Source organism: Podarcis raffonei, chromosome 15 (assembly GCF_027172205.1).
Source record: "Podarcis raffonei isolate rPodRaf1 chromosome 15, rPodRaf1.pri, whole genome shotgun sequence".
NCBI lineage: Eukaryota > Metazoa > Chordata > Lepidosauria > Squamata > Lacertidae > Podarcis > Podarcis raffonei.
Genome location: NC_070616.1, coordinates 34612878 through 34631029, shown reverse-complemented (window position 1 = coordinate 34631029; position 18152 = coordinate 34612878). Strand labels below are relative to the sequence as shown.

The window sequence follows — 18152 nt, the reverse complement described above, 5'->3', positions numbered from 1 at the left end:
AAATATCTTCAAGAGCATTGTAAAAAATGTGAATTCTCTGGCAGGCTTAGACTGTATGGACATAAAAAACCTTATTAAAATAAGAATTTGGGAGAAGAGTGATAATGAAAAGTGCGCTATTCTGAAGAAACCTGGGACACTTGATGGGGCGACTGGAAGTCATAAAAGAAGTTGTGTTGTAAGAAATTAACTTATTTTTTTGTAATTTGTATTATCCTTTGGGGTGTGTTTTTTTGTTGACTTTCTTTTCTTTTTTTACAATCAATAAAACAATTTAAAAAAATAGTAATAACTGAGAAATCCAAGTCAGTCATGTCCATTGACTTCCATGAAAAGGACCAGCTTTGGCTACAACCCAAATTATTCATTCATCAATTGACTGACTAAAACTCATACTGTTAATTACTTTAATGGTTTTTTTTATCTGTACTAATACCCCCCTTTCCACACCATCCATATCAAGGGTGCCAACTTTTAAAAAATATTGGAGGGACAGGTAAGCCCCACCGCATATAATTGATCACAAGGCATGGTGCACACACCCCATTTGAATGGCAATGTCCATCAATTGGGGGGGCTGGCCCCCTCAAATATTTTGGGGAGCTGAAGGGACCTCAGCCCCTAGGAGTTGGCTCCTATGACCCAAATGTTGCCAGTACTCAAGAGAAATCTGGAAGCTGTGAGCTTTTGGCCTCTGCTTCAGCCTCTCTCTCTCTCTCTCGGTACTGGAATATTCCATGTTTATAATTGCGTCAGTCAAAATGTTGAATGGCATCCAGAGAAGCCAGGCATTCATAAACCTTTTGGGACTGCTGTTCCCCAGCTCAGAGTATTAAGATGGAGAGTCAAGACAATCTACGAAGCTGGCTTACAAAAAGTCCTGGCACAACGGATTTGTTCCAAAGGAGTTGTGGGATGGAGTAGGAGGTTTGGGGCTTTTTTTGGTACCAGCATTTATAAAAGGCTAATGGGCTGGCTATGGTAACCATACTTAAAAAAAAAAATTAAAATCTGAACATCAGGCCCAGATATTGTTATGGAAATGTTGACAAAGGTGAAAGCCAGGCAAATAACCCAAGGCAGTTAATATAACTCAAGCGTGCTCACCCGACTATATGGGGAGCAGACCTTGTTAAAATAATGTTCTCTTGTTTTTTGGAAAAGAGTCATGATCAAACTAGGTTAACATCATACACTTACACGGTTCACTCCCAGGGCTTTGTGTGCCAGCAAGTTAACGCTGGGAAATGGGGCATGTCAGCAGATGCGTCGACTCAGACTTACAAAAACATGACTTTGCACTGGGCTTGCAGGGATGTTTGCTCATCTGAATACTTGCCCTCACCTGCCTCAATGCCTCAGGGCTGTAATGGGCTTTGAGGCAGATCCCAGGAGTCTTTGGGGGAAGCCATGACTGCTTAAGGGATGTGGGTGGCACTGTGGGTTAAACCACAGAGTCTAGGACTTGCCGATCAGAAGGTCGGCGGTTCGGATCCCCGCGACGGGGTGAGTTCCTGTTGCTCAGTCCCTGCTCCTGCCCACCTAGCAGTTCGAAAGCACGTCAAAGTGCAAGTAGATAAATAGGTACTGCTCCGGTGGGAAGGTAAACGGCGTTTCCGTGTGCTGCTCTGGTTCACCAGAAGCGGCTTAGTCATGCTGGCCACATGACCCGGAAGCTGTATGCCGGCTCCCTTGGCCAATAAAGCGAGATGAGCGCTGCAACCCCAGAGTCGGCCACGATTGGACCTAATGGTCAGTGGTCCCTTTACCTTTACCTTTATGACTGCTTAAAGTGGTATCAACAGTGCCTAAAATGCAGAGTGCAGATGGGGTCAAAATTGAAATGTGTTGATGGGCACTTTGAGACCATCTAATGGCGTGCATCTCTCACCTAGCTCATGCTCTCCTGGATTGTCAGAGATCTCCATGGCGTAGATCTTAAGTCCTCGGGAACTCTTGCCAATGTTGTAGATGCGGGTGATGGTGGGACACTCTTCATTCACCACCTTCATAAGCTGGAGGGAGAGAAAGCATCGCAATTTGCTGATCACTCAACCAACGGTGGAGGAGACTCTTGAGAGTCCCATGGACTGCAAGAAGATCAAACCTATCCATTCTTAAGGAAATCAGCCCTGAGTGCTCACTGGAAGGACAGATCCTGAAGCTGAGACTCCAATACTTTGGCCACCTCATGAGAAGAGAAGACTCCCTGGAAAAGACCCTGATGTTGGGAAAGATGGAGGGCACAAGGAGAAGGGGACGACAGAGGACGAGATGGTGGGACAGTGTTCTCGAAGCTACCAACATGAGTTTGACCAAACTGCGGGAGGCAGTGGAGGATAGAAGTGCCTGGCGTGCTCTGGTCCATGGGGTCACGAAGAGTCGGACACGACTAAACAACTAAACAACAACAACAAAGAACTCCGGCACAACCTAGCACAGGGGGGGGCTACCTAAGGTCTGTGGGCCACAGGTGGCCCATGGGGGTCGTTTAACCAGCCCATAGACCCCCGCCGTCTGCTCAGGGACCACCCCCACCCACTCAGTCAGCTCCCATGCGCCGCGTTAAACCGGTGCAGAGCAGAGCGAGGACTGCGTTCCGCGACGCTGGCCGGCTTCCCATTGGCTGCAGGAAGCTCCGTGAACTGGCCCAAGTCACAAAAAACTTTGCTGACCCCTGTCCTAGCACAACAAATCCTCTTCGGAGAAAAGAGAGACTGACTTTTGCAGTTAGGCAAGTTACAGGGAAAGACATTGAAAAGTGTGGGATGAATAAATGATTAACGGGAAGATGTATAAACACCGTGCGACAAACCAGGATGAATGCTCCTTGGTGTATAACCTCCCAGCAAACAAATCAGAACAAATGTTCAATAAAGGCAGAGCAGCAGTGAAATGGGTAGATAGACCTCTCAGGAACCCTATTCTGCTTGAGCCGAGCCACTGGGAGTGGTTCTGGGATTGAGTCATTGCCACATTTTCTCCCTTTCTTGCTTATACAGTGGTACCTTGGTTCTCAAACGCCTTGGTACTCAAACAACTTGGAACCCAAACACTGCAAACCCAGCAGTAAGTGTTCCGATTTGCAAACTTTTTTCGGAAGCCGAACGTGCTCTGTTTTGAGTGCCACACTTCTGTTTTGAGAGTTACGCTGAGGTCTGTCTGTTTTTGCTCTTTATTTTGCGTTTTTGTTCTTGTAGCTCTTTTTTGTTTTGTTTTTGTGACTGTGTGGAACCCAGTTCAGCTACTGATTGATTGATTGATTGATTGATTGTATGACTGCAGTACATTTTTTATTGCTTTCATTTTATGGATCAATGGTCTCATTTAGATAGCAAAATTGCTGTTTTAGAGGTTGTTTTTAAAAGTCTGGAACGGATTGATCCGTTTTGCATTGCTTTCTATGAGAAAGCACACCTTGGTTTTGGAATGCTTTGGTTTTGGAACGGACCTCCAGAACAGAATAAGTCTGAGAACCAAGGTACCACTGTACCTAACCAAAGCCTCTTGAAAGCAGCAAATGTCAAGGCTGAGGCTCCTCTCCTCACCTGTCTCATGTCCTTGTAGTTGTGATGGCGGAAGTCCAGGTTGTCTACTGATGTCATCACTTCGTTCTGCAGGCTGTAATAGCTGTAGATGCCTGCAAAAAAATTATGAGAGGGACTCAAAGGCAGAAATTGAACATATTATTTATACTATTATTTAATATATTTATATATGCTGCTTTTTAAATAGAGAAAGCAGTTTAAATAAAATCTGAATGTTTGGTAAGTACCAATAACATTTTAGCAACAAAACAGAAAATACTGTAAGTGGGATACAATCCCCAGCTTCTTCAAAAAAAGCAATTAAAATGTTATTCATGGAAGTAAAAAAAGGTAAAGGTAAAGGGAGCCCTGACAGTTAAGTCCAGTCGCAGACGACTTTGGGGTTGTGGCGCTCATCTCGCTTTACAGGCCGAGGGAGCCAGCATTTGTCCGCAGACAGTTTTTCCGGGTCATGTGACCAGCATGACTAAACCGCTTCTGGTGCAATGGAACACTGAAACCAGAGCAGCACATGGAAATGCCGTTTACCTTCCCGCCAGAGTGGTACCTATTTATCTACTTGCACTTTTTTGGTGTGCTTTCGAACTGCTAGGTTGGCAGGAGCAGGGACCGAGCAACGGGAGCTCACCCCGTCGCGCGGATTTGAACCGCCAACCTTCTGATCGGCAAGCCCAAGGCTCAGTGGTTTAGAGCACAGTGCCACCCACATTCCTACTTCATGGAAGTAGACTCCTTTAAATTAATGATATAGGGCTAGCACTGGAGGCAACCCTTCATTCTTCTCTCCTCCTCCTCCTGCCTTCCAGTAATATGGACTCTCTAGTCTAGCTCCTGCTTACTTGAGAGAGGGCAGCCCAGAACTTCCAGCCTCATGCAAAGACTACCATTCCAAGTCAGTGGGAAGATGCGAATGAAGCGGGCAACCTTTGGCTCTGGAAATTCAGTCATCACTGGTGTGTCCTTGTCAACATTTCCATAGAAAAGCTGCAAAAGAAAAAGAGACCGTTCTCAGTTATAAGAGACAAGAAACACATGTGCCCAGTTCAAAGGCGGCTATAGGGTTGCAGAGCTCATCTCACTTTCAGGCCGAGGGAGCTGGCGTTTGTCCACAGACAGCTTTCCAGGTCATGTGGCCAGCATGACTAAACTGCTTCTGGCACAACTGAACATTGTGACGGAAGCCAGAGCACACAGAAACGCCGTTTACCTTCCCACCACAGCGGTACCTATTTATCTACTTGCACTAGCATGCTTTTGAACTGCTAGATTGGCAGGAGCTGGGACAGAGCATCCGGAGCTCACTCCATTGCAGGAATTCAAACCACTGACCTTCTGATCGGCAAGCCCAATAGGCTCAGTGGTTTAGACCACAGCGCCACCCACGTCCTTGAATACTACCTATGCTTAATGTAGAGCAGCGAGAAAGTAGGCTGGTAGTAGATCCCTGAGTGATTTGATGCTGAGAAGCAAGGCCTTCTATTTATTATTATTATTATTATTATTATTATTATTATTATTATTATTATTATTACATTTTTATAAGGTTTTTCCAGAGTTGTTGCTTCCTATAAATTATTATTTATTATTATAGTAGAGGAATCCATAAACATATACCGTATTTTTTGCTCTATAAGACTCACTTTTTCCCTCCTAAAAAGTAAGGAGAAATGTGTGTGCGTCGTGTGGAGCGAAAGCAGGCTGCGCAGCTATCTCCCAGAAGCCAGAACAGCAAGAGGGATTGCTGCTTTCACTGCATAATGATCCCTCTTGCTGTTCTGGCTTCTGAGATTCAGAATATTTTTTTTCTTGTTTTCCTCCTCCAAAAACTAGGTGCGTCTTGTGGTCTGGTGCATCTTATAGAGTGAAAAATACGGTAAATACATGCATGGGTGTGTGGATTTAACTTTTACCCTACCTTCCCAGATGTTCTCAGCCCCCATAATTCCAAAATTCTAAGCATCAAAGCGGATCCCTGCCACTCATTCTGCACCAGCCAAACCCTGATACATGAACAGCATGTGTTTTATTCTGAGATCTTGTGATGAAGGACGGTGTATAAATCTAATAAATAAACAAATAAACAGCATCCTTGTGGGCCGCTCACAATACCCCAGAGGGAAGTCTCAACAGACAAAACGCTGTTAAAGCACTGAGGGGACTTTTCCAAAGGGCTACATACCATTTCCTCATATCCATTGCTGTATATGAGCCAGTTCATGCTGTCATTGCTGAAGCCCACGTGGAAGGTGGTGACGAAGTCATCGCTGTTGAAGAAAAAAGACAAAAAATGAAGGAAAGTGGTAGCTAAGCAGCCTTCCAGGTTCAGCAGTCAAATTTCCTTTTTTAAAGGTTTTTTTAAGGGTTTTTTTAAAGCACAATTCTTATCCTTTTGTTTTTGTAAAGAATTTTTATTCATTTTCCAATTAAAACAACATTCTTATTCGTAACAAATCAAACCAAATCTTTCCACATTCAAAAACAAAAAACAATATAGCCAATTATATAGTCCAAATTAATTAATTTCAATGGGACTTCCCGTGTTCTGGATTTCAAAACCCCAATATCCATCCTTTATCGTTCTGCTATCTTCTCTATTACTTCACAATTTTCCAATCCTGATATTAACAATCTCCTCTCTCTATCAGTCAGTCGCTGGTATAACTCACAAATATCTTGCTTTATTTGACCATTCCTTATTTCTATAATCTCGCAGGGGGCTAAAAAAAGCACAATTCTTATCCTAATGAAGGAAGCACGTGGGTAAGAAAGTAAGAAGTCTGTTAAACTATGCAAAATGACTACTTCATAATACGCAACTCTCAGCATCCAGATTTTTTTTGAGGGGTGAGGATCCTAGTGCAAATAAATAGGTACAAACGGAAGAAGGGAAGACTGTGTTTATTCTGCCCTAGGATCCCCACCCCTCAAAAAAATCTGTGGTTAAAAAGCGGGATGCTGATCCTTTGGTCTGCCCAACACATAGGGATGGGTTTTCCTCATTTGACATCTACAGCATGCATCTAAAGCACATGGAATCTAAAGAATCCTGGAAACTGTAGTTTGTGAAGGGTGCTGGAAACTGTAGCTCTGGGGGTAAACTACAATTCCCAGGATTCTTAGGGAGAAGCCATGTGCTTTAGATGTATAGTGTAGGTGTGTGGCCTCTGTTTCTCATGCTGCCTATCTTAAGTTCATTTCCCCATATTTCCACATCACTTGGTTGCGGTTCTTTTTAAAAAGTCCTCATGAGAATTCAGCAGTATTTTGGTAAGAATTTCTTCTAAAACACATATTTTTAATGGAATTTTGCTCAACCTACCCACTTTTGCAAAGTACATTTCCCCCAACAAAGTGCATTTCTGCATGGAATTTTCACCAATGCCTGCATTTTTATGCACACTTGGCCGGAGAACCGCACTACAACATTTGGAGAAGTGCGGCTTTCAAAGGCTGGCAGCATTTCAGTTCACATGCAATTTAGGAATGTGCAAATTCGGCCGGTTCGCCTTTAATCTGAATCGAAATCCTCCCCCTTCCCTACCCACACGTACTGGATGAGAGAATCACGGCCCTGGGTTATGACTCCTGTGAACTTGGTGGTTCTTCTGGTGTCCACCTGAATCCACTGTACACGGCTGTCATCCTCTGCACACCAAGCGCCGTCAAAAAAATCATCCTCGTTGGACCCTGCCTGCAAAGGGAGGCAGAAAGGAGAAGAGGAGGAGGAAGCTATATTGCTAAAGACTTTATTCCCATTTTGTGAGCCACTTTGCTGGGTTGGTAGCAGAAAGGCAGGGTGCAAATGTTTTAAATACATCTACCTATCTATCTGGGGACGCGGGTGGCGCTGTGGGCTAAACCACAGAGCCTAGGACTTGCCGATCAGAAGGTTGATGGTTCAAATCCCCGTGACGGGGTGAGCTCCCATTGCTCGGTCCTTGCTCCTGCCAACCTAGCAGTTTGAAAGCACAATGCAAGTAGATAAATAGGTACCACTCCGGCGGGAAGGTAAACAGTGTTTCTGTGTGCTGCTCTGGTTCGCCAGAAGCGGCTTAGTCATGCTGGCCACATGACCCGGAAGCTGTACGCCGGCTCCCTCGGCCGATAAAGCGAGATGAGCGCCGCAACCCCAGAGTTGGTCATGACTGGACCTAATGGTCAGGGGTCCCTTTACCTTCTTCTATCTATCTATCTATATCTATCTATCTATCATCTATCTATCTATCTATCTATCTATCTATCTATCTATCTATCTATCATCATCTATCATCTATCATCTATCTATCTTATACTGTAAAGATGCAGTTATGGGGTCAGACCTGGGGCCCTCCAGCCTCTCTGTCTAGCTCTTGAAACTCTCCCCACCTCAAACCCCTCACTTGCCCTGCGTTTGCACAGCAAATGTTTTTACCTTGCTGGAAGGTGTCCTTGAACTCTTGATAATAGGTAAAACGTAAAGGACCCCTGGATGGTTAAGTCCTGTCAAAGGCGACTATGGGGTTGCGGCGCTCATCTTGCTTTCAGGCCAAGGGAGCCAGCGTTTGTCCAGTGTTTGTTCTACGTCATGTGGCCAGCAAGACTAAACCACTTCTGACGCAACTGAACATTGTGACGGAAGCCAGAGCACACAGAAAAGCTGTTTGCCTTCTTGCTGCAGCAGTACCTACTTATCTACTTGCACTGGTGTGCTTTTGAACTGCTAGGTTGGCAGGAGCTGCGACAGAGCAACAGGAGCTCACCCTATGACGGGGATTTGAACTGCTGACCTTCTGATTGGCAAGCCCAAGAGTCTCAGTGGTTTGGACCACAGCGCCACCCTCATCTGATAATACCACTTGACTGGATGGAGGATAGAGGGATGCGTTCAAATATGTGTAAAAGCCAGCCTACTGTACAGAGGTAACAATTTGCATTTGCTGCTCTGCCAAAATTGGCCTCTGGCCCCACCCAACCACTGACATGTGGCCCTTAGAAGGTTATCCAGAATGGAAAGTTGTCCTCAGGTTCCCCACCCTTGTTGCATGGCGCCGACAAGTTCATTGCATGGCGTCATTGTTGAGTTTATAATGATAAATAAAATAACAACAAAACAATAATAGTGCTTGTGAATCGTCATTTCACATTCAACCATTCAAGAACAGGATCATGGCCACTCCTGGAACAATGCCATTACCTGCATGTTAAGGCGACCACGGTGGGCTGCTAAGCCATGACGCAGCATGGAGGAAGATAAAATCTGATCGTCCTCAATTCGATGGGATTCCATCCCAATGGGAGGGCACTCTGCAAAGCAGAACGGGCAGGGCAGTTCATCATCATCATCATCATCATTATTATTATTATTATTATTATTATTATTAAATTTGTATCCCACCTTACATCCATAGATCTCAGGTTGTTTCACAGCATTAAAATGCATGAGAAAAGCACAAAATGCATAACAACAAGGACAAATCCAAAAACAAACAAACCAATATCTCCCCTCCATGCACCCCCACAGATATAGAGATCTGTCACTTGACGACTGCAGCAAGAAGCAACAAAACGATCACCACGTACAACTCTGGCTTCCAGTTCGTTTTAAGGCTTAATTTAAGGTGCCCGCAATAGTGTTTAAAGCCCTAAACCACTTATGCACCAATCAACTTAAAGACCACCCCCTTCCCCAGTGTCCCACTCAGATGTTAAGATCAGAAGAGGGGGCAACCATCCTCCGAGACTCAGATTGTTGGTGACCCAGGAGTGGGCATTCTCTGTGGCAGCCCAAAGTTGTGAAATTCCCTCACAGCAACAGTGCATCACTGCACAGCTTTCATCATAGGCTGAAGACACAAGCCTTTGACACTTGAGATATCTAAATTTTAGGACTCATTCTGGTTGTATTTGTGATTTGTTCTGAACTGTTTTTAATGCTGTATTGTATATTGTGGCAACCCACCCTGGGATCCTCTGCTGTAAGGCAATAAATCTAGCTATCATCACCACCACAGACGGCTTTCATGCCCAGTTCATGGCATTTGACATCCTCTCATGCGACCTTCAGGTGCTATCATGTTCCCCCACCCCAGTCTTCTCTTCTCCAGGCTAAATATACCCAAGTTGCTTTCACCTGCCACCACAAATGCAAGTGAGGGTGGGCAGTTTATGTATTCAAGAGAGAGTCACCAGGTGACAAGATATTGAACAATGAACATCGCATGCTCCAAAATTCCACAAAAGCAGTTCACTATAATTCAATATTACTCCTACCTACACACGTATGGGCATTATCAGATCAAGGATAATTGCCTGAGCAAATATTCCTCAGCTGGTCAGCCCAACCAATGCATTCTAACCTTTTTAAAAATCCCACTCACTTATTTTTTCTTCTGGAGTCCACTCGTCCTCATCTGTCTCCCATTTTTTCCCTCCTGTTTTCTTTGGCTTCCCTGCACATGGAGAAGAAACAGGGGTCAAAGTTTAGGGAGGAAATGTCCGGGGATAGAAAATACGGGGGCAGGGAATACGAAGAAAATTTAGAAAACTACGCACAACACAAAAATGTTTGGCAATGGCCATCGCTGAGAAAATCTCTCGAAACTTATAAGGAACAGAAAAATAAATAAATAAATTTTACACACCATGGTGGCTATTTAATGAAACTGTTCTCAAATTCTTACAGATTGCTTTGCATTGCAATTTGAATACTGACTGAGGAATTCTATGGAATTCAAACCGTAGTGCAATAAAATACAATATGTAAGAAATAAAAGAAGCAAATGTAATGAAATTAAAAAATCATATGGCACATTCCAATTGTTACAACCTGCAGGGGGGAAAAACATTAAGTGATCCACCATGATTCTCAGCAGCGGGAGAGTAAGTCTGGCAACATCAACCTTGCCATATGGAAATCCCTTGAAGTGCCTGGAGACAGCCGGGTTGTGCATCCATAGCAGTGACTAGAGCAGGAATGACTAGTGGAAGGAGCACAGAGAAAAGAAATGCCACGGGGCAATTGCAGCAGCACAAGCCTTCATCTGCCCCAGCTGCAACAAAACATGTCTCTCCCATATCAGTTCTACAGCCACAGCAGGCAGTGTAGTACTCCAACAGTTTGGCTTCACCTCCAAAGGTGCACTTCTCCATCGACTCCTGAGGCGGATGGATGTCAACAACAGTAATACGGAGGGAGGGGAGTTTGGGAACCACTGTATTAGATCACTCACGTCAACAAATAAAGGACTTTAAAATACGCTTGATTAGAATGTGTTGTCCACTGAACCTTAGCCACCAATGTCGATGTGTTGGTACCTCACTGACAGGTATAATAATAATAATAATAATAATAATAATAATAATAATAATAATAATAATTTATACCCTGCCCTTCTGGCTGGGCTTCCCCAGCCACTCTGGGCGGCTTCCAACAAAATATTAAAATACAGTAATGCATCAAACATTAAAAGCTTCCCTAAACAGGGCTGCCTTCAGATGTCTTCTAAAAGTCTGGTAGTTATTGTTCTCTTTGACATCTGGTGGGAGGGCGTTCCACAGGGTGGGTGCCACTACTGAGAAGGCCCTCTGCCTGGTTCCCTGTAACTTGGCTTCTCGCAGTGAGGGAACCACCAGAAGGCCCTCAGCGCTGGACCTCAGTGTCCGGGTAGAACAATGGGGGTGGAGACGCTCCTATATATTGATATATCACCCAGGACCAGTATGAGGAGCAGACTGTGATGTCAGTTTCCCTCAGTATGTCGCTGGTGAAACTGCCACTGCTCCTGAGTCCCTCTGCTAGCAGCATCCTTTCCCTACCTCCCTGTATTGGTGCAGATCTCCTCCTTCAGGATTACCCACCTTTCCGTTCTTTGCTTTTCTCCTCTGTCCATTTGTCTTCCTCTGCATCCCCGTCCTCTTCCTCTTCCTTGCTGCTGCCGGCACCCTTTTTCGGCTTCTCTGAAGCACAGCAAAGAGAAGCAGAGTTATTGTCATCAGCACAAACCTCTTGATGTTATTATGGACAGCGCAGTGCAAGCACGCTGGCGGGAACGAGCTGTCAGGTGGGCTAAGTGGCAAATGTGTGTTCCTACAGAAGTGCAGAAATAGTGGCTTATGCCAAATGGGGAGGCAGAAGCTCAGATGGCGCAGCGTTTGATTACACGGGGCAATCTAGTAGGAAGAATCAAAGCTGCCCAACAGGAGATCTGCTATACCTTGGGGAAAAGCATGCAAATCAAGCAAACAATCAACCCTCTCCTGTTAAATTGAGAGTCGGGAACTTTGAGCCCAGGGGCCAAATATGCCCCTTCAGATTTCTCTAGCTGGCCTTCAGAAACCTGCCGCAGGAACCACCACCCCCTGAGTGTTTTTGCCCTGCTGGAATGTGTCCTTGAACTCTGATGGGAGACTAGATGATGGGAGCTCTGGTGGGAGACTAGATGATGGGAGACTAGATGTTTACCTTCCCGCCGGAGTGGTACCTATTTATCTACTTGCATGTTGAAGCCAGCCAACTGCACAAAGATGAAATGTCTGTCTGTTGCGCCATCCATTTTTGCCTTTCTGCCACTGGCAAAGGGCCCTTGGAAGGTTATACATGAAGGGAATGGGGCCCTTGGGCTACAAAAATAGTTTCATACCCAGTCTCAATCATCCCCTCCGTCTGCTGTCTCCTTACTTGGTCTGAGTTTCTCTTCATCCGTCTCCATCTCATCTTCCTCCTCTTTTTTGCTGGGGAATTGTTTGGGTTTCTGGGGTGGAAGCCCATAATCCACTATGGGGAGGGGGAATAAGGATTAGTGAGGCGGGAGCACAGCTCCCAATGCAGGTTTCTCCCCAGAGGCACCAGCCTTCACAACTGTTTTAATACTTAAAGGTAAAGGGACCCCTGACCATTAGGTCCAGTCGTGGCCGACTCCGGGGTTGCGGTGCTCATCTCGCTTTATTGGCCGAGGGAGCCGGCGTACAGCTTCCGGGTCATGTGGCCAGCATGACTAAGCCGCTTTTTGGGAAACCAGAGCAGCACACGGAAACACCGTTTACCTTCCCGCCGGAGTGGTACCTATTTATCTACTTGCACTTTGACATGCTTTCGAACTGCTAGGTTGGCAGGAGCAGGGCCCGAGCAACGGGAGCTCACCCCGTCACGGGGATTCGAACCGCCGACCTTCTGATCAGCAAGTCGTAGGCTCTGTGGTTTAACCCACAGCACCACCCGTGTCCCGTTTTAATACTTACCATCTCCATAATCTGGCAGCTCTAGCCCATCTTCGTAATGACTCCCGAAAGGGGGGGTTGGCGATTCCTCAGGCTTCTCTACTGAGCAAAACAGATATGCCAGTAAAACTCCCGTATCCTTATCATAGCACAACTACCCAAAGGTCCCAGGGATGATGGCAGGGAAGCTCATCAGCAATCCCCACATTTACAACTGATGCCTCATACTTGCTGCTAATACTTGCTGCTAATAGCTCTGAAAATTTAATGTTCAGATTCATACAAATATATGGTTGATAAGTGGGCACAAGAGGCAGGGCCTTTTCTGTAGCAGCACCTTTACCAGATTTCTTCCATCTTAAATTCCCCAGATGCTGTTGCACTACAACTCCCATCACCCTGGCTAGGGATGAAAGGAGCTGTAATCTGACCTGCAGTATGGAAAATATTTTGGCGCCATCAGAGCCCAGGGCCAGCCCTGCCTTGCAACAGATTGGAAGGATCTGCATTGGCAGCGAGGGTATAAAAATAAAAGACCACACCAGGTTTATGAAAGCTTTGTAAACTAAGGTCCACTAAAACAGGGGAAGCAGAGTTTAAGGGGAAGATATGCAGTACAGAAGTTATAGAAAGTTCCCTTTGGAGCAATGTAGGCTCAATTAAAACTCTATCCATTTTTCTGGATATGAATGTTCCTGACTCTCAGAATTGTACTCTCAAGCAGCAACTCTGTATCCTTCATGAGCACACCTGAGCTAGCCACCACCAAACCAATGTCCCTATCGTACTGGTCTAAAATCAGATCTCCATATGCCGTTACCTGTAGTGGGCAAAGCCACAGCAGGTGCTCATTATGCTGCAAAATTCTGTCAGAAGACTAGCTCCTCCAGGCAAAATAACCTTATGTTGCCTGATTAGGACTTACTGAAATAGTCTGAGTCTTCTTTCCCATGCTCAGTGATTTATGCTTTCACTAAAAAAAACTGAATTAAATCACACCAAAAGGCAAAACAAGGCAAAACAAGAAGCCACGATGTACCGCCAGGAGGGCAAATCACGTGCCACCTGTTCAGATCTGACTTCTTTGCAGTCCCATTGGCTGTGTTCGTGCATAAGACTAAGCCATAGTTTGCTCAACCAAGTGTCGTTTGTTTGAAGTTCCAGACTCATTTCAATAGACTAAATGGTTTCTTTTCTGCGTATGGAACTACGACACAGAGGAAAAGTAAGTGAGGATACGCCCTAAGCCACCGGTTTGGCTTAGCATTACTTCTGAACTAATGAAGGCTAATGAGTTCTCCCTGATGATGCCATAGAAGTTTGTCTCACTAAAGGCTGGGAAGAAATGAGTTCCTAAGCACCAAATCTGGCAGGCCAGGAGGCAGACCTCCAGCACATACAAGAAAGAGAAAGGGATTCCCCGGCCTGAAGCTTCATCTGCTGCCTTTATTCTCTTGGAATGCTTTCCATTTCTTTCCCTCCTCACCCTGCCTCCTTCATTCCCTGCCCCCAACCTCCTAATCTCCCTCTATTTTCCAACATCCCGGCAAAACAGAAGCAAGCCAAAGGAAACGAACTGCATACTTGGCTTCTCCTCCTCCTCCGTCTCCAACCTCGGTCTCTCAGGTTTCTTTTTCTTAGGTGGTTTGCTGGGTTTGTGCTGACGTCGGACGTATTCAACTGCAGGGGAGAAGGAAGAGGGTTTTGTCACTCGGGAAGAGTCCTGCGTTGCTGACAGAGAGCTGGGGGGTGTTTCCTCTCCCTCCATGTCACCCCGATGGTGCTTTGTCTTAGAAGGGGGCTTCTCAGAGTAGCCAGCTGGGTAGGGGGGTCTCGCTGCACACATGGGCTGCTTATTTACCACGAGCCCAGCCATGGTCAGGGATGATGGGAGTTGTAGTCCAGCAACATCTAGAGGGATGCAGGTTCCCCATCCCTGTCCTATAGGAAGGTGAGACATCAGGCAGGAGTAGGGGAGGTGGAATTGCTCTATCTGATGCAATGGGATTCTAGTCTATGGAAGCTGATGCCATAAAGATGGTCAAAGTAAATGTGACTTCAGGTTTTCCAACATTTAATAATGTGGACGCCCTCATACAGCTGATCAGTATTGCCCGCAAGTTCCACTTGCAAAGGAATAATCAGGAGCTCACAGAATGGTACATGATCTGATTATCTTCTGCTTGGACTACTGCAATGCACTCTATGTACGGCTACCTTTGAAGGTTTCCCCAGCCACCCTGGGCGGCTTCTAACACAATATTAAAATACAGTAATGCCTCAAACATTAAAGGCTTCCCTAAACAGGGTTTCCTTCAGATGTTGTCTAAAAGTCTGGTAGTTGTTGTTCTCTTTGACATCTGGTGGGAGGGCGTCCCACAGGGCTGGCGCCACTACCGAGAAGGCCCTCTGCCTGGTTCCCTGTAACTTGGCTTCTCGCAGTGAGGGAACCGCCAGAATGCCCTCAGCACTGGACCTCAGTGTCCGGGCAGAATGATGGGGGTGGAGACGCTCCTTCAGATATACTGGACCGAGGCCATTTAGGGTTTTAAAGGTCAGCACCAACACTTTGAATTGTGCTTGGAAACACAGCCACGGAAGAAAAAGCAGCAATAATTAGAGCAGGGGAAGCAAAATCTGCACCAATTCAGGCTTCAGAAACACAGGGAATGGCACTGGGAAGAAAGACACAGGACCAGTAAGTGGAGAGGAGGAAACTATTTAGAGGCAGCAAAATATCTGATGCAAGCAGAATTAATTTGGAGTCCTCCAGATGTTTTGGGTAATTTGTCCAAAATATATTGAGGGCTCCTGGTTGGGGAAGGCTGTTCTAACACATCACAGCGTGTCCATGCTGGGTACCAGCACAACCCACACAGTTTGGCTCTTGGTATGCAGTTGCCACTTTTCCCCACTTCCCCACCTATAGCAATACTGGGAACTGCCTCTAGTTTTGCCCAGACCGTTCTCGGGTGGTAGAGAACAGTGCAGCAAAAATAATAATGGTGATGATTAGAGGTGAGAGAACGTAAAGTCTCAACTGCACGACCCTCTTACAATAGCTGAATGCGAGAAATGACCACCCAGCCAAGCAGGACAGTTTTCCGGTTGGCGGTCCTAATGCAGGGCAGCTCTGTTTGCTTTGGCAACATCCCTCCCATCTGTCAAACATTATGCAGAAAGCACTGGGCATTTTCCACTCACATGGGCCAAAAAGAACCAGAGCACGTGGAGGGGAGAAAGGGGTTGGGGATTTTTTTTTGGGGGGGGGGGACGGGCGGTGCAGAGCTGTCTGGGCTGCTGAGCTGTGTCCTGTGAATTTCTCCACAAAGCTAACAGCTTATCAAGGCAATCCAGCAGCACTAATAAATCATTCAACAAAGGGGAGTGCTGCAACAAAATATTGCCCTGTGGAAGTGCTTTTGTAGAGGATTCTAGACATGCCATTCCACTCCCCCCACCCTGTCCACGTTTTTTGGTTTCCCATCTGCCCCTTTCCCAATCCAACGTTTAAGGAAATTATAATCTCATTGGGCATCCAGGGTGAAGGGTCTATCTCCATGGAATATTTCCAAGCTTAAGAGCCAAACTAGAAGCACGAAATCTGAATGGGAAAAGCCTTTCGGTTAAAAAGAAAAGAATGCAAAACTTCCTTTTCTTCTGACAGTGGAAATGTGGTCATGCAGACTAAATGTCTAGCCAGTCTTCCTCTTCTGAAGTGCAGACGGAGAGCAGGAAATGGGCCATGTGTTGGGCACCTGAACCCAGGTGTGTGTGCTGCAGGCTGTGAAAGCGCAATAAATGAAGCTCTCTCGGTGCAAATGACCAAAGGAGTTCAAGAACTAGTGGTTTCAAGATTGGATTACTGCAATGCACTGTATGAGGGCCTCCCTTTGTGCTCGATCCCAAATCTGTAGTTGGTACAGAATTCTGTAGCACAGCTGCTGATAGGAGTGAGAACCTTTGCTCAGAGACTTGCATTGGTTGTCCATTTGCTACCAGGGCAAGTTCAAAGTGTTACTATTGGCATTCCCCCCTGAGTTTTGCAGAGGAGAAATCCCCCACCTCAAAGGACAAGCAGAAAACGCAGGATTAGACCATTTCACAGCCATAGAAATGGGGAAGCAAAGAATTGGCTGTCCCGGAATTATGGTTCCTCACTGCTTAAAAAGGTAAAAAAGATAAAGGACCCCTGGACAGTTCAGTCCAGTCAAAGGCGACTATGGGGTTGCAGTGCTCATCTCGCTTTTCAGGCCGACGTTTGTCCACAGACAGCTTTCCAGGTCATGTGGCCAGCATGACTAAACCGCTTCTGGCGCAATGGAACAACATGACGGAAACCAGAGCACATGGAAATGCTGTTTATCTTCCTGCCTATTTATCTCCTGGCATGCTTTCGAACTGCTAGGTTGGCAGGAGCTGGGACAGAGTAATGGGAGCTCACCGCATCGTGGGGATTTGAACCACCGACCTTCCGATCGGCAAGCCCAAGAGGCTCAGTGGTTTAGACCACAGCGCCACCCGCATCCCTCTCGCTGCTTACCCACCCACAACAACAGGATGCCCCACCCGCAAAGGAGAGGAAGGGTTACTAAATGCAGGTAGGGCAAGTCAGCAGCAACAGCACCGTACAGTCCTCGTAGTCTTCCCGCTCTATCTGCTCGTTGTAATCCAGCGTGGGCGGCTCAACCTTTCCAGGGGTCTCTAGATAAAGAGGAGAAGAAGCACAGTCACTTCATGGTTCTAGGACCTCTCTAGGACATAAGGGTTTTTAAGAGAAAGGGCTGCTTTGATTAAATGGGTCTGAGTCACTTCGCACCTGTACTCAAGAGCCAAGACAGCCCTGTAGTGAACATTTTACCATATGTGGTGGGAATGTAAGAAAGTAAAGAACTTCTGGGAAATGATATATAATGAGATGAAAAAGATGTTGAAATATACATTTTTTTAAAAACCAGAAGCATTTTTACTTGGTATTACAGGTCAGGACATTAATAGGCAGGATGTTAAATTGTTTTTATATGCAACAACAGTGGCAAGAGTATTGTTAGCCCAGAAATGGAAGCAAGAAGAAATTCCAACGAAAGAAAAATGGCAGACAAAATTAATGGACTATGCAGAATTGGATAAAATTACAGGAAGGATTCGAAACCTGTGGGACCAGAGATTTACAGAAGATTGGAAGAAGTACATGAACTATCTGAAGAGCAATTGTAATCAACAAATTACGCTAGTAGGACTACAAGCAGTTTTGAAAGGAGAAATATATGAAACGTTACAAAGTAGGAAAAAAAAGAGATATCAGTTATGAGATTTAAATGTAATAGGGAAAGTAAGAAATGTATACTAAGAGATTAGATTGGAAAATTTTCAGACAGGACTGATGGAAGTCAAAAAATTCTATAAGAT

The 18152-nt window shown here is 45.6% G+C and overlaps 1 protein-coding gene across 1 annotated transcript in view; it reads right to left on the bottom strand.

Annotated features, from left to right (window-relative positions):
* The window catches only part of AEBP1 (AE binding protein 1), a 43938-nt gene that overhangs the window by 11931 nt on the left and 13855 nt on the right, over positions 1-18152 (bottom strand). The window contains exons 5-16 of the mRNA XM_053366479.1: positions 17376-17447; positions 14328-14423; positions 12765-12845; positions 12205-12300; positions 11385-11483; positions 9905-9976; positions 8722-8831; positions 7100-7239; positions 5728-5812; positions 4388-4532; positions 3549-3640; positions 1892-2015 (exon numbers count right to left, since the gene is read on the bottom strand). Of these exons, the coding sequence (XP_053222454.1) occupies positions 1892-2015; positions 3549-3640; positions 4388-4532; positions 5728-5812; positions 7100-7239; positions 8722-8831; positions 9905-9976; positions 11385-11483; positions 12205-12300; positions 12765-12845; positions 14328-14423; positions 17376-17447 (1212 nt within the window). The remainder of the gene's footprint in view (positions 1-1891; positions 2016-3548; positions 3641-4387; positions 4533-5727; positions 5813-7099; positions 7240-8721; positions 8832-9904; positions 9977-11384; positions 11484-12204; positions 12301-12764; positions 12846-14327; positions 14424-17375; positions 17448-18152) is intronic.